We start from the raw sequence: 17,721 nt of genomic DNA on the forward strand, positions 1-17,721 counted from the left end.
AAAAAAAAAAAAAAAAGACATGAGTGGTCTCATATAAGGTTTTCTTTCACTTATCCATAACACCCATCCAAACCCACCTCTTTTATTGTGTACTTTTAGCCAAAGGTAAGTCAATGTGGCTGTTCCTCTAGTGACAATAATAGGAGTCTCTCATAATATGTGACAGAAATTGTTTTACAGTGACCATCAACATTTAGTTTTAGACAAAAGGACGTGGATAATTTTCTTTGCAAACATTCTAAAGTGCTCAATATTAATGTATACACACATAACAAGCATAGATATGGCCACCTGTACAAGAGTTTAATGGGCTAAAGATCCAAGTTTTTAAACAGATGCAGGTACTAGAAATCAGGTTTAGTTTTTATTAACTAAAGTCTTCTTCACTTTAATGATTTCAGAAGTTCATAGAGAATTTCTATACGCATCCAAAGTGGAAAAATCACAAAATATCGGTTTAGACACATATTTCATAGAATATAAACATGGCATAAGGAATGTCTCCACTTGTGTTACAAAATAAATGTGGGCAAAAAAATGGTACCTACCGATATGATTTCCATTATACTTGCATTTTTAACAAACAGTTTAGAAAATTGATGCTTATGGGTCTTTTACACATTGTGTATGTTAAGCACTAACTGAAAACATAAGGCACAGAGCATTTCTGTGGAGAAAAAAACCCAGACCTTCCTACTGGGATTAGTCAGCCAGCAGAAACTATCAAGTTTATGATAGTTTATGGAAGGGTCTAAGTTCTTTTCTATGAAACACACACACAGATATGCACACACACACTTCTTGTCAGCTTATATTATCTATATAATATTTAAAGGAATTGTCCAAATATAAACTGCTCCACCATGAAACTCATGGTCAGTTTTGGCTGGATTACCTGAGCAATCTACCTGACAGAATTTTTTCCTACATGTGGCATCCAATTTTATTATGTGACAAAATGACTTACCGGCCCAAAAGAATTACTGTCAAAACTGTGTCCATGATGATCACCTTCAACCCAGATGTGACCCCGGGGAACTTTGACATACCGTTTTTTGTGTCCCATAGTTCTAGAAATAAAGAGCATATATACCCATTGAGATAAGAACAGAGAGGTCAAGTAGTTGAACATACAAACAGAGGGCAAAAATGATGTTACAAAGATGCAACAGATAATTACAAGAGAATCACGGAGCTACCCTATATCCTCATTTTTAAGTAACATGTGGGTAGGACCTTGTAAACTGATGCACAGTATTTTCTTTTCATTTTTCTGTAGGAAAGAATTTTGTGCTTAAATAAAGTGCACTAGCGCCAAATACAAAGTTTTACTACCATATTTAATTCTCAATATCCTATATATGTTTTTGTCAAGTAAGCTCTAACAAAATACAGATCTATTTATTTTCTGACATTTGCTTTTATGTCAACATTCAGCTTGATGAGCTGCAATCTTTATTTCTTTATTCAAATAAACTTCTCAAACCAACAGACAGCATTTTTCATAGTGTCTTAATACTTTAAAAATAAGCATATATAAGAAATAACAACAAAACCTTGGATGATCTCTTGCCAGATTAAAACTATCAGGATCAGCTAAAAATTGTTTGATCAGTATTATTTCATAAATTATTCTTTAAAATGAGAAATTTTTTAACAATTTTGAAGACTGTTTAGAGATTAGTGATCAATGATATACATGTAGTGGAATATTTCATACTCTTAAGGCTGCCAAGGGAATGGAATAAGGAAAGGCTCTCTCTTACACTATAGGCAGCAATATAAAATGATACAACCTTTTCCCCTATTTTACAATTTGGGGCCTATTTTCTGCAAATTTGTTAATAGGTTAAAACATATATGCCTTTGACCTAAGTAATTATGCTGGCAGAAATCCATTCCAAAGAAATAATTAGAATATGAACTAATATTTATTATCAGGAGTATTCAACACAAGTTTTTTTGTTTTGTTTTGTTTTTTAAAAGAAAAGTAGACTGCCACATGCAGTGCCTCATTTGGATGTGTCTGGAATCTTAGAACGTTGACAACCTTATGTTCTACAAATAGACCTGGGGAGCTCATTTGGAGGTTTTAGCAGGGGAGTGCAGCTACTCCTATACGCTTGACAGAACTCTATCTGGGAAGGTCGTCCACTTTGACAGAGGGCGCAGTTTTGGGAGGGACACACAGGGAGTGGAGAGCGAGGAAGGGGACATCCACCTAGCCAGCTGAGTGGAATCAACCTTGGTGAACAATGGAGTGAGGGATACCACAGCAAACTTGCCCTCACATCCTCAACACAAGCTTTATATATATATATGTAAGCTTTATATATACATATGTACATATGTATGTATGTATATGTATGTATATATGGCTCAAGAAATTATTATACATCCAATTTAATAAAAGGAATGAGATTAGAATAAAATATTACCCAATTCTGTAATAATAAATTCTTTGTTTTTCTTCTTTTACTCCACAAACATTTGGGAAAATGCCTAACCTAAAGAAGCTTCTCAATGTTTGTTGAATGAATGAGTAAACATCATACCCGAGTCTATAGAGTTAAGCACAGAAACTGAGCTTTGTGAGTTATTCTTTGAGGTAGTGTCCCTTTCAGACCATTTCTGTTAGTTAGCAAGTTGTATATGTGGAGAAGAATACATAAAAAAGGAAGACCACACATAAATTGGTGTTATCGAAATTGAAACTATTCATTATCTAGAATGGTTTTTAATTTTGAAGATAACTTCAGTGTTGAATTACTTTGCTTGAGATCAGTAAATCATTCATGCAAGGAAGGAATGTTGTGGCCATTAGAAGCCCACAGTAAGTTAATGACTGCCGTTTATTTTTAATTACTACTGGGAAGAAGAGTATCAGCTTTTTAAAAGAAAAGCAAAAACAAGTTGAACACATCTCACCATCATATACTCTGTAATATAAGTGTACTTCAATTAAAATCTGTCAATGAGTTCTTGACATCACTACTGCTTTTATCATGAGGTTGCCTCTAAGAACTAATATCCCACATCAAGTGTTAATGACTGGAGAAGACCCTTTTACACAACTGTTGGCAAGGCAGACTCTCCTAATAAGTCCAAACATTTGTTCACCTTATTAAGCTGGCTATTTTGGATAGTTAGATAGAAAACAATCACCCTTTTTGTCTCTTTAAGCAGAATTATGAAATAAAACCAGCATAAAATCATTTCTGCAATGAAATGGTAGATGTTAACAAGCGTAGTCTTCTGGAAACCAGAAGAATGATATAAAAGTCCGATTCAGTTTCAATGTCGTATGAACCAAGGAGTCAAAATGTTTGTGATAGAAAGTGACAGTATCATAAAATTACCAGTGACAGCTGCACATTTCCTTGCATTGACCATCTTATCTAAAAAATGTAAATACACCCATCTTCCCATCATTTTCTAGCCTCTTACAATGTCTTATTTTTCTTCATTGCAGCTACTAACACTTGACATTCACTTACTGGTTTATTCCTTTATTGGCCATCTGCCCCCCTCCCCGCCCCCACCTAGAATGTTAACTTTGCAACTTTGTCTTTCTTTTTCACTTTCTTTGTATCACCAGAGCCCAGAAAAAAGCATTGTACAAAACACGCAACAAATATTTGTTGACTAAATGACCAAATCAGTAACTGAAGAATGAAAAATACTGCAACAAAAGCAGAATAACAGAGTGGAAATTTTAGAGTCTGGAACCAGACTAAACCAGTTTTAATCTTGCTACCATAGCTCCTAAGCGATCTTGTGCAAGTTACTAAATTTCTACCTCCATCTGCCTATCTTTAAAATAAGATCAATAAGACATACTCCAACTGGGTTGAGAGGAAGATCAGTAGTTAACTGAGAATATAATGGAGAGGTTACTATATAGCAGTTTCTGCAATCAGGTTATTTTGGCTTATATATCTGGCTTAACTCTTTCAAATTCATGTGACCTTGGGCAAGTTGATACAACTTGTCAGTTTTCTCATTTGGAGAATGGACCAAATAATGGTACCTAACTCAAAAAGTTGTTCTATGAATAAAGTGGAATGTATTACATTTGATAAATGGACTCTCTTATATTTGAGACTGTTTTTAATCACTCAGTATAGTTCTAATATACAGTAAGAACCCAATAAGTGGTAGTTATTATTGCTATTGTCTTCCTTTGTCCACTATTTTCTTTCTTTTCAAAATTCAGAATGTGTTCGGCCTCCACTATCTATTAGCATCAGTCTCTTAAAATTACCTGAGCTACGCTTCAATAATTTCTTTTCCCCATAGCTGCACTGTGACTATAGACTATTTTTTATGGTACAATAAATCTTTTTTTCCCTTTTTATTCGTATGCCCTTCTGAGATACTCTAAAACTTATATGTGAAAACACCATCTATCTGTTTGTGCATATTTAAATATGCAGAGAGTAGTAGGTGAAAATACTCTCTATTTGTGTTTTTTCACCAACTAATCACATGCATTTTTGAATGTCACAGTGCTAATAGGCGTGGTTTACCTCAATACCAGACAGGTGTGAAAGAACACTTTGAGCTGTAGAACTCTGATAAAAATTCACTCCATTTACATAGTGTATATTTCTCTGGTTGCAATCTAACTTTTTAAAAAATAACCCAAGTATCTTTAAAAAATATGATGTTAAAATATCGAGCTGGTTCCTTTTAGGACTGCCAAAGAAATATAATACTCCTAATAGAATTCCTCTGGAGAAGGAATTTTAAATAGCTTTGTGCTTCTGAATTCACATAAAAGAAAGACAAGATAATCTTTTAGGTGATTTAACAGTTAAGTGAGGTGTCAGCATACAAGGTTGTATGTATCTATGGGTTGCAAATAATTCTGGTTTGACAGTCAAAAATGAGTTCTGTATGGTATTTTAACTACCTGTCTACAAAGAGGCATTTTTAGTACTAGCTTTACCAAGACAAGTTACCTAGGTCTTATAAATGGAATAAAGAATGATTGTCTCCAATTTATTTGACCTTCAAAACATTTTTAAAAAAAATCTCTGTCTTTTGAGTGTCATAAGTTGAATACAAAATTATCAATACAATCTGTAATACAAGTAGGAAATAAATTAACATTTAAAATCTTTCCCAAGGGTGCCTGAGTGGTTCAGTCCTTTGGGTGTCTGATTTCGCCTCAGGTCATGATCTCATGGTTTGTGACTCCAGGCCCCATGTTAGGCCCTGGGCCGATAGCTCAGAGCCTGGAACCTGCTTTCACATTCTGTGTCTCCCTGTCTCTCTGCCCCTACCCCACTCATGCTCTGTCTTTCTCTGTCTCAAAAATAAATAAAACATTAAAAAAATAAAAAAATATTTCCCAAACGCACACTTGCATAAAGACACATTCTTAACTTACGAAATTAATAATAATAATTCATGATTTATTGAAGTATTTTTATTTCCATATTTTTCAAACAATTCTGTTGATTATCTTCATTGTCCAAAGTAGTGGCTGCCCTGAGTATGTTTACTACTGTCTGGATCCTAGGCCCCTCATTGTCCTTAAGGGACTAAATGTCACAGGTTCAGGATTCAGCCAGATCAGGAATTGGAACCAGAACCCTTATATCATCATCATCACTGGTAGACTGGACAAAGAAAAAAAAAATCTACCATCAGGAAAGGAAAACAAGAAGGACAATTGTCTATCTAGGGTTGGTAGGGAGACAATAATTCTTGTCCTGCTCTCAGGTAAGATTGGGGTTCAAATTCATACTGCCTAAATGGTCTAACAAAATTAGGAATTAACTGGATTACAAGGAATCTGGCAGAAGGAAATATAAGATTATTCAAGAATAATGCCTCATGTCAGAGTTTTCTATAGGTAAGTCCTAGCCAGTAAGAGCTCATAATTCAAAATAATACAACTCACTAGGAAATAGCCAGTATTAATGAGTCAATACAAACAATAAACAGCAGAATTGTACCCTCAGGGACTTAAAATACTGGATTTATCAAATATTAAATATAAATTATACATATTTAAATATTTTTAAAAATTAAAAAGGGAATTTCAAAATATGAGCAAGAAACACTACCCTATTTTGAAGGATGTTTGGAAAAGAATCAAATAGCATTCCTAAATTTTAAAATGCAGTAGACCCTTGGACAATGTGGGGGTTGGGCACTGATCCCCAGTGCAGTAGAAGATCCTCATAAAATTTTTGACTCCCCCAAAACTTAACTTCTAATAGCCTACTATTGACCAGAAACCTTACTGATAACCTAAATAGTCAATTCACATGTATTTTATATGTTATATGTATTCTATACTGAATTTCTACAAAAGAGTAAGTAGAGAAAAGAAAATTGTATTAATAAAATCACAATGAAGAGAAAATACATTTATAGTAGTACAAAAACAAATCTACATATAAGAGGAGCCACCCAGGTCAAATCCATGTTGTTCAAGGGTCAACTGTATATGATTTAATACGCGTGGACAACAAAGCAGATTACTAAAAGCTAAAGAAAGAAGTAATAAACTGGAATATATATCTAAAAAATTTACTTATAATTTAGAACAGAGAGGTAAAGAAATATAAGAAAATGTAAGAAATGATAAGAGGCATGGAGGTCATTACTAGAAAATGTGACATAAGTGTAATCAAAGTTCCAAAAGAAGAGAAAAGAAAACAAGGTAAAACAATATTTGAAGAGACAGTAGTAGAGAACTTTTCATAATTGAGGAAAGCTTAAATTCACAGATTCTACAAAGTGAACCACCAGGAGGATAAGTATAAAGAAATCACACCTCGAAATAACATAATGAATTGGTAGAACCCTAAAGACCCTCTTCCCCCCATGATAAATTTCTAAGAAGCTGCCAGGGGAAAAAAAGGTAGATTATCTTCAAAGGACTAACAATTAAACTAACAGCAGAGTTCCCATATTAGGACATAACTTATATGAAATATAACACAACCATTTTAATTATACAATTCAATGAGTCTTAGCAACCTATACAGTCATATAATCACTAGATCAAGATACAACACACTTGAAATTATCCAATAAAGTTTCCACAGGCCTCTCAGCAGGCAAATCTGCCCTCACTTCCATTCTTGGCTCCAGGTACCTGGACTGAGGACTGAGTTGCTTTTTATCGCTATAGTTTTGCCTTCCCAGACTTTCCTACAGATTAAATTATTCAGTACATATTCTTTTATTTCTGATTCGTTTAAATTAATCTAATGCATCTTAGATCAATTCATGTTCTAAATAAGCACTTGAAGTTTATGGACACTTGGCTTGTTTCCAGTTTGGGGCTATTATCAATAAAGCAACTATCAACATTTCAGTATATGCATTTGTGTGGACATATGTTTTCATTTCTCTTGGGTATATATCTCTAAGTGAAATGGCTGGCTCATATGGTAACTGAATTCTTGGGTAAGTTCCAGGTATTCCACACCTCACCGATACTGGATAATTATCACTCTTTTAATTTTAGCCATTTCAGGGCCAAACAATGGTTTTAATATCCATTTCCCTAATAACTAGTGTTTCTGAGTATGTATCTGTCATTTACTTTCTTTGGTGAATGATTAATGGTTTTAAAAATGAAATTCAGTGGTTTGTCTTTTTATTATTCAGTTGTATAACTTCTTTACATAGTCTGGGTATAACTCTTATAAGATATATGTTTTTGCAAATAATTTCTCCTAATCTGTGACATGTTACCTTTTTTAAAAATGTTGTTAACAATTTTTCTTCAAAGAACAAACATTTTTAATTTTAATGAAGTTCTATTTAGCATTTTTTCTTTTATAATACATGATTTTTATGCCATAAGAATCTTTGCCTAATCCAAAGTCACAAATCTTTTCTTCATTTTTTTTTTTGTCCACTTTTCTAGTTTTAGGACTTTTTATTTTTAATATAGTATAAAAGAAAGTTCAAGTTTTCTTTCTTTTCTTTCTTCTTTCTTTCTTTCTTTCTTTCTTTCTTTCTTTCTTTCTTTCTTTCTTCCGGATATCCAAATTTTCTAGCACCAATTTTAAAAATGATTATTCTTGTCTTGAATTATCTTGTGTTATGGGCTGAGCTATGTCCCCTCACAATTTATATGTTGAAGCCTTATCTTGCAGATGGAGATGGGACCTTTGGGTGATACTCAGGTTTAGATGAGAGCAAAAGGGTAGGGCCCTCATGAAAGGATTAGTGCCCTTATAAAAGAACAGAGAGAGCTTGTGCAATCTCTCTTTCCTTCCTCCACTCCCGACTCCTACTCTCTCACTCTATCTACCATGTGACAATTTATATAAATAACAGGCAGAAAAGAAGGAAAGTGGTTTAAAATACAATTTTCTAAGGTTTTTGAATTTTTCTAGAGAAGAATAGGGATATTTATTATTTTTAGCTTTTGCTCAGCATGAATTTAAATATTTTAGGATTATAATGGAAATATAGTCTATGACTCTCCAGTGAGTAGACAGAAAATAGAATTGTAAAATCTCAGGTAATGCAAAAGAATTCAAGAAATTAAAAAGCAAGTAGAAAAACCAGAATCAATAAAAACACAAAATAAGATGGTATTCGAATACATCAGTAATCATAATAAGTGTAGATTAATTAGCATAGCTAATTGGGAAAAAATGATTGTCCAGCTGTGGTAAAAATTCTAGCAACATGCTGCTCATAAGAGAGACACATAAAACAAAAGGATAAAGAAAATTTGATAAATAATAAAATGATAAATCAGATCAATAATAGCTACATTAGTACCCAGATGAGATCAGTTCTCTGAGATGAGAATGAAGTGTCTATGGGACCTGATCATGAGACCATTGGTGTTTATTTTATCCTATGGAAGGATCTGAAGCAGGGTAGTGAGCCTAAAACTCTTTAATAAATAAAGTTAAATTTTGTTTATTAAAATCCACGATCAGGGTCAATATTCTAAAAAGTCCAAATATCTCTGCTATAACATAATAAACTTTTCTGCTGTTCAATATAACAATTCTCTCTTCTAACTTTAAGTGCTACCAACTGTTATATTTGCTTTGTATAAAAATGCTGAAGTGTGGAGACTCAATATTCTTTTCCTTGGAGTTTGTATTGAATTAGAATTGTATGTAATTAAAGAAAAAAAAAGAAATGTATGTAATTAACAGAGGGTAAATTTAAGCAAATCAGGTGATAATATTCTAGGAAGTTGAATCACCTAGAGCTACCTGAAGAGACTTAAGTGAGATCTTAAGATCACAGTTGGAAAGACACCAGCAATGATCTAATAAAACTCTTCTTTGGATACATAAAGTAGAGACAAAAAGCATTTAGGTGAAGTCACCTAGTTGGTTAATGGAAGGGCAAAGAATGTATAAACCAGATTCTATATTTTCCTTTCCATTGCACTATGGATTATTACTACTTGAGATTCCAAAGAATAGGTCTTAACATCTTTTCACTGGAAAAAAGTGAAATGTCATTCTCTAAATAGACTGTAGATTGTTGCTAGGTGATTAGAGCAAATCTATTTAGTTCATTTAAACAAGAAGGTAGGTTTATACATTCTTACAATAAGGTTGCAGAATTAATTTTATAAGTTTAATATGAATGCTCTTAGTACAGCTAAGAACTTCTCTAATGAAATTACTGATGTGCTTTTTTTTCTCTAAATTTGGATTAAAGGAACTTAGATGTGATAGTTTTCTTAATATATAGAATGTTTTCTCCTGTTAAACATAATTATTTAAAATATCTATTGCTGCCCATAAAAATCAGTGTAATTGTTAGTGAAAATTTGAGAAAGATATCAGCATTTATCAAGGACTAGATTCCATCCATGCTAGATCAGGCTATGTATATAATACATATGTAGGCTATTCTGATCAATCTAGCAATGAGGTGGCAGTTTATGCTGTGTTGCCTTGTGAGTTATGGTTAGTTTATGAGGATACACTTATGAACACTATGAGAATACATGACTCTGCTTTTTCATTCCTGTTATAAACATTTATTGAATGACTATTATGTAAAACAGTACAAATGGGGTGGGTGAGGGCACAGAAAAGAATAATATCTTGTCTTTACTGCCAAGTTTATAACTTATACCATGATTCATATGCACCTAAAGTCTGTGAAATATATATGACAATCTACCATAGAGTAAATTTAACAAGTTGGAAGCATCTGCAAAAAAATAATTGATGAGAGGAGGAATAAATAAATGAACAAATGTCAAATGTTGCTAACTGCATAGGTGTTCAAAGGATGGTATTACTTTAGTCTGGAATAGCCAGGAAAGGCGTATTTGAATCAAGATATGAAGGGGATAGATAAAAGCTAACAGGTAAAGAAGGCAGTATGTTAATTCAAATCCCATTCTTTTACAGAGCAGTGAATTATTTCCTCAAGATATAGCATCATAAACGCTATAATACTCTATTTGTATTATAATAGTATACAAAAAATAAACATATTTAAGTTATTTCATTCATTCTAAACATATTATTATTTTCTCTTATTTTCCTTAATTTCTTCTTATTCATCTCATACTCTAAATGCTATTATAATATATCCAATATTAACTGGATGCTAGATCATATTAATTGAAGTATCTTAAGATAGGTAAATATATTATTGAGTTATATCATATTTATAAACATATAAGCTATCTGAATATAGAAAAGATAACCTCAAGTAGTAAAGAAGGTATCTAACTTGTATATATTTAAAAATAAGTTTTTCCTAAAATGATAAAAACAAGAAATGTCAAAGGTTTAAACACCATAGTCAGTTTACCTATTGTTAAACTGGATTTTTTAATGCTTATTTATTTATTTTGAGAGAGAGAGAAAGAGAGAGAGGGAGGGAGAGAGAGAGAGAGAGCACACAAGCAGGGGAGAAGCAGAGAGAGAGGAAAAGAGAGAATTCCAAGCAGGCTCCATGCTATCAGCGCAGAGCCTGGTGGGGCTCGATCTCACAGGAGATCATGACTTGAACCAAATCAAAAGTCAAAAGCTTAACCGACTTAACCACAACTTACATAAAACAGTGGGCTTGTAATACATAATTTTGTTTTTCAAAACAAATAAATATTTATTATAAATAGTATTATTGTACTTATTTACAAAATCCTCTCTCAAAATGATTTCCTAGGTATCTGTATCATTCATCGTCTACTTCAGTACGTTTTTCCCACATGTTGGTTATATAGGGGGAAAAAACACATTTCAGTGGTTTTTAATGTAAGGTGCAATTATCCTTAAATATTGGAGGAAATATGAACAATTTTCCTTCTGTTCACTCTGATCTCAGTCTTACAACCTGAATATTCTTCTTAGCATTAAAAAGAATATATACTATTTCTTTTATTTCTTACAAACAAAATTAATGAGCCTTTGGATTAATTACTAGTAATTAATTTTTAAATTACCAGTAATTAATTTTTAAATCACTAGTAATTGATTGCTAGTAATTAACTTTTAAATAACTATTTTTTAAGTTTAAATTACTCTCCAATAACATTTCCAAATATAGCTATGTCACTAGAAGCAACTGGAATTTGGTTAAATTTGAATTGAGATCTTTCTTTTTACATGACCAATATTGCAAAATAGTAGAGCTACCTAATTAATGTCAGCAGGAATTCATTTAATCATCAATCATTTCTCCCAACTGAATATTCCTTAATACATCTTTATTTAACAGTTTCATTCAAACAAATAGTACTATAAAGAGAGAATATAATGATTTCTTTAAAGTCACCATACTAGATTACACATCTGACAGTTACAGATTACTCTTCATAAAATATAAATACGAATAAAATAGGTTTTAGAAAGTACCAAAAAGGAGATCTTGCTAATTCAAGCCCTACTTGTTTCAGCCTACATGAATCTGTATTGTAAACCCACAATATCTAGAATACCGGAGTACCATGTAAACATGTGGGTGAATTGCTGGAAAGTCAGAGATGTTTTTCTTTCTCCATACATTGGACGATGATGTGGTGTCACAGTCCTGACCAATGAATACTATGGGCTACAAAGCGTGAGAGGCTATGAGTCAGAACGCCTGCCTGTCAAGTCGTTTTGTTGTAAAGATAAAGTTTATCTAAAGTTTCATGGATATTTTGTTTTATACTTATTTTTGAATATTTGCTATCAATGACCTAAGCCTCAAAAAGCAGAGAGCAATCCTTTCAACTTCCAAGAAATATGCTCTTGATTGTAAGCTGGATTTTTCCATTAAGGAAGATAAAATTCAGAGAATGTGCGATTCACATAGGAAGAACAGGAAATCACTTTTAATGAGGTTTATTAAACTTCTAACATACCCAGGATAACATTAAACAGCATAAAATATCCCTCTCTGTCCACTGAGTTTGCATGGTGAATGTCTGGCTTGTAAGAAAATGTATTCGGGTGGATAAAGTGAATCTCAAAAAGATACGATTTCTCATTTGTTGCATCCTAAAATTGAAGAGTCAGTCCTCCATAGTCACATCTTCTTGATATTCTGCTATGCAGACAAATTGCTGTCCTCTTAAAGTAAATTTTTAAATAATATAAATCACTGTATGAAACTTAAAACCAGAGGTAAAATTCATAGCTAAAAGGAAAAAAAAATAGGATTCACTTTTCTTTATACATGAAGTTCAACAGCTACTTCCTTCTTCCTTAGATGCCATACTGGCCCAAGCCACGAGCCTCTCCTTCCTGGACTCCTGCAGTCACCTTCTCACTGGTTTTTATGTGTCTGTTTTCTACTATTTTTAATCATTTTCCATACAAGTCCAATCCTGTCATATTCCTGCCCTGTTGAAAAGTTTCCAATCACACAGGATAAAATCCCTTTTTCTTATTGTGACCTCCAAGCCCTTACATCCAACAGTCCCTAGTCTTGGCACCTTAGATAGGTTGAGCCTGAAAATTCTTAGTCATGAGGAGCTGTCCTCTGAAATTTAGGGTGTTTAGTAGCATCCCTGGCTCCCACTCACAAGAGGTCAATAGCATCCCCTTCACAGTTTTGACAACCAAAAATGTCACCAAGCATTGCCAAGTATCTCCGGGGTGGGGCTGGGAGGACAAAACCTCCCCGCCCAAGGAATCACTGCTTTACAGGATCTGTTCCCTCACTACAACTTCAGTCTCAACTCCTCTTGCTCATTCTACCTCATCCACACTAGCCTCTTCATTGTTCCTCCAATACACCAAGAGTCCTCTGGACTTTGGACCTTTTCTGTGCTTGCCATTCTCTGCATGGAATGCTCTTTGCATTCTGTGTCCACATGTAAATATTTCTTCTAAAATAGCTCCGCTTGTTACCCTTTACCCATTAGCATACTTTTCTTCATAGCACTACCTGTTCCCTGGCTTTATAATTGGTCTTGTGGTGTAGATTTTTGTCTATCTTCTGGACTTGACTGTAAATTCTATGAAGGCAGAGACTTTAAATGTCTTGTTCAACCCTGTCTTCGTAATTCCTAAAACAGTGCCTGTCTGCATTCTCAGTAGGTGCTCAATAAATATATATTGACTAAATAGATGAGTGTGAATTCTGGTAGTAGTCTTCTTCTTCTTCTTCTTTTTTTTTCTTAATTTATTTCTGAGAAAGAGAGACAGCATGAACAGGGGAGGGTCAAAGAGAGAGAGGGAGATACAGAATCTGAAACAGGCTCCAGGCTCTGAGCTAGCTGTCAGCACAGCCCCACGCGGTGCTCGAATGCACGAACTGTGAGATCATGACCTGAGCCAAAGTCGGACACTTAACCGACTGAGGCACCTAGGTGCTCCAGTAGTCTTCTTTATAATACTATAAAAAATTAAGGTTGCTAATTTTTTTTAATTTTTAACAATAGCATCATATAGTATCTTAGATAGAAAAGGATTTTATATGTCCAGACAACACAGTCATTTTACAGATAAGAAATTTGAGACCTAGAGAGGTTAGTTTGCCAACAGTGATTGATTTAGTTTGTGTTAATTGACCTTTAAAAATCAAAATGATAAATACCAAATTTCAAGGTTTCTCTTTATAGTCTTTCTTATTGGCATTTTACCCACATTGATGGAAGCTTCATTTACAAATTAAATGTCTAGAGAACTTGAATCAAACATAATTATAGGTATGGAGTATAAGATGATTTAAGAAGGCTATCAGTTGCCATCTTGATAAATGAAGATCATTTTGTCTTAGATTTTTACATAGGAAATTCTCTCAGGAACATACCAGATAGTAAAAAGAATAATTGGAAAAAAAACCTTGATGACTTATAGTTTATAGAAATCAAACTAATTTATGGTCATAAACTAAAATTACTCAAAATATATAAAATATAGAATTATATCATTTGGCACCAGCACTATCTGAATGGATTCATTTTATGGACTTCATAGACTAATTTGATCAAAGTGTATTTAGGAAGGTTAAAAAGTTATGTACGGCAAAGCCTCTGACCTCAAGAACCTTATAATATAGTGCAAAAGATGATGTACATAGAAATTACAACACAAAGCAGAACATGTTAAATGCTGGATGCAAGATATAATGATGATGATAATAAAGAACTATCTGCTGAGCACTTATTATGGACCGAGTAGTATAATAAATGACAGTAATTTAGGCTTTGTCAAACAAAGAAAATAATAAAGGATTTGAACCCAGATACACAAAAGCCTGTGCACTTAATGACTGTTCTGTCCTCCTTTAAGAAAAAGATTAATTCTGACTGACCTGATCTTGATCTGGGAAATTAGAAAATACAAGTATGGGCATGAGGACTACAAAATGTGACAGAAAGTACATAGATGATACAGTGTATCAAGCATTCATGTTAGAAAATCCCTGAATTCTTTGGTTTGGCTAGAATGCAGTTTAGAGGAAGCTAGCAGATGTATGTTACATTTGGAGATGGACTGATGGTAAAGGAACTTAAATATCAATCTAAGAAGTATACCCTCTATTTTTGTAGGCAGTGGGGACAGTTGAAGGTTGTTAATAAAAAGTGACAAGATCATACATAATTATCTTCACAGGTCTTGCTCAGGAAAAAATGGACACAACTGAATGTTCAGCTGCTAATGAAAACCATTCTTCCAGATACATTCAATTCCCCTTATCTTCTCCATAACCGAGCACTTACTTTCTATACATACCGAGATCCTACTGATTATAGGGACAATATTTCAGTGTATGTGGTGTGTAGCCACTTTCTTTTTGGGTAGAGGTTCTTATTGAGACCTAACTATATTCATCTCACCCCCTTGTTTTGGGGGCTTCGTAGACAGACAGATCACCAGGAAAGCACCCTGAAGTACTTTAGCCTTACAGTTCTAGCACATCTTAGGTTAAATGGCTATTCGTCAGTGAAAGTGAGTCAAAGAGAGGCACATGTTGTCTCTTAAGTACCAGAACCACATAATTAACATAATCTTTATACTTTCTGATTGGATTTCTATCTCATTCTAATAAAAACAATCCTGTTTCACCCTTATCAAAAATCATCCCACTTAGATAATAAATGCTTATAATTATATCCTCTTCATGATTACAAAATATCACTTTGATTAGATGAACTAGGCTTACCATGGAAACCACTACATCCACCTAAGCCCTATTTTGCTGTTTATTGCTAGTTAGTTAGGTATTATATTTCATAACCTGCTTTACAGTTGCATATCTAATACTAACAGCTTTCCCTTTTACAAATATTATGACTGACCACAATACTTTTTAAAGAAGTTTTTGGAGCTGTGTATTCTCAAGTCAAAATTTTGCATGGTTCCACTGTCATATGGGTTCTATCCTCAGCACCATAATATTATTAATCATTAAGTCATGGTCAAGTCTGTCATTGCCCTGTAGATTTATTTAGGATAGGATACTAGGATTAGAAAAGTTTATTACTTACCCTTATATTTATATATCTTAGTATTTTTATGAAACTATGCTGTCATGTCCTCTCCATAAGAGAAAAAAGATTAAAAGGCTGAATACATTCATTTCTCCCACATTTTTTATCACAATATATTTTTTCTGAGTAGTTATTTCCAACAGACATTTAGAGGAATACACAGCCAGTCTTGAAAGGGCTGGAAAGATAGTGCAGATTAGGGGATATCTAAAACCAACAGATGAATCAATTTGCAAAAAGAAGAGTAGGAACAGACATTTCAGGCAAAAGAGAAGCACTTTCAAAGGCAGAAAATAAGAGGTCAAAAAGGGCCGCATAGGTAAATAAGGGAAGAACACTGAGTTATGTGGTTTGGCTAGCAGATGGGTGTGATGGTAAGTATGGTATCACATTTCAAAGACATTAGAAATCCTCTAATCCAACACAATCCAGATTGATATTTGTCACGTAAATATTTTTTTAAGTAGGCATGACATGGAACTATACTAAAAAAATCACACATTCTTTTCTTAATCATATCATTGTATTATGAAACATAGAATACTCAATTAATTCACTCTCTTGAGAGAAGAAGTCATTCTCTTTGGGTAGAAGTTCACAAGTTGAAGCTCCAACAAGGCTTTCTAAACCATACTCCTACTACACTGTATAGAATTCCCAGTTTTAGTTTCTTTACCTCAGAGTGGAAACTGAAAAAACGATAACTTGTGACAGAATCTGAATGAAGAATCCTTTGAGACTTTTACAAATTTTTCCCAAGCTTTCTGAGTTGTGTTACCACATGGGACAGCTGTTTAAAAAAGAAAACTCATTGTAAGTTAGTCTTTCAAGATGTTTGTTTTTATTTTCTTATTCACGTTTCATCAATCCTTATAACAATTAAAATAAATGTATACGATGACAGGTACAACTAGTACAGACATGTTTGGAAATAACCACCGCTGATTTTTTTAGGCTGTACATTTTAGCTAGTGGGGAAAAGAGTACCTAGCATTACTAGAGTGTAACCTTTTAGCTGTGAGCATGCTAGGTCTTAGCCTCAGACAGGTGTTTGACAGAAGGAATGGAAAGCTTGAGTGAATCAAGGTGGTCCAGGAGAAGGATTCATTTTTGAGAGCATCTGTTTAGTTCAGTGTGACAGAAGAGAAAACGAGAGAACACAACTTCAATGAAAACTGCAGTTGGAAAGAAAAACCAGATAGGTCCTGTGAGCTAGGCTCTTAAATCAGGAAGCTTATCAGGAAAGGCAGTATGAGCAGGGTTTCAGAGCATGGACTCTAGAGCTAGTCTGCCTAGGTTTGAATGCTGTCTCTCTACTTATTAGCCATGCCACCTGGGGCAAGTTACTTAAACCTTATTTAGTGATACAGTTTCCACAATTAATAAAAGTTGTTATTCATGAGGTGTTGTTAGGATTAGATGAGTTAATATTGTAAAACATGTGCTTAGAATGGTGCCTGGCCAAAACAGGCACTTAATCAACATCAACTTTATTATTAGATAAAAGTGATGGTTGGTAACAGTTTCTAGATTTACTGTCCCAGGACACAGTCATGACAATATATGTAAAGTACTATGGGCAGTGCTGACATGTAATACAGTTTTTAAATTAATTTGTTTTTGTTGTTGTGATGGGCCATTTAAAGCTTTCCAATGAAAGAGCAATCAGATTTGTATTTCAGAAGGTACCATGCCAACAAGGAGAGGGAAGGACTGAGTGGTGGGTGGGGGCCAAACCCTCCAAAGGGACGATGTTTAGTAGGCTACTGGTGTTGAACACAGACACTCCAAGGCTGGAATGGTAGAAGACAAGTTAAGAG

General features: G+C 33.7%; 1 protein-coding gene across 1 annotated transcript in view; it reads right to left on the bottom strand.

The window, feature by feature from the left end:
* The window catches only part of LOC120243567 (mitochondrial inner membrane protease subunit 2-like), an 827,125-nt gene that overhangs the window by 224,009 nt on the left and 585,395 nt on the right, over positions 1–17,721 (bottom strand). The window contains exon 5 of the mRNA XM_039249777.1: positions 968–1,070. Coding sequence (XP_039105708.1) covers positions 968–1,070 — 103 coding nt within the window. The remainder of the gene's footprint in view (positions 1–967; positions 1,071–17,721) is intronic.

This window comes from Hyaena hyaena, unplaced genomic scaffold (genome assembly GCF_003009895.1).
Source record: "Hyaena hyaena isolate Hyena2069 unplaced genomic scaffold, ASM300989v1 scaffold_346, whole genome shotgun sequence".
NCBI lineage: Eukaryota > Metazoa > Chordata > Mammalia > Carnivora > Hyaenidae > Hyaena > Hyaena hyaena.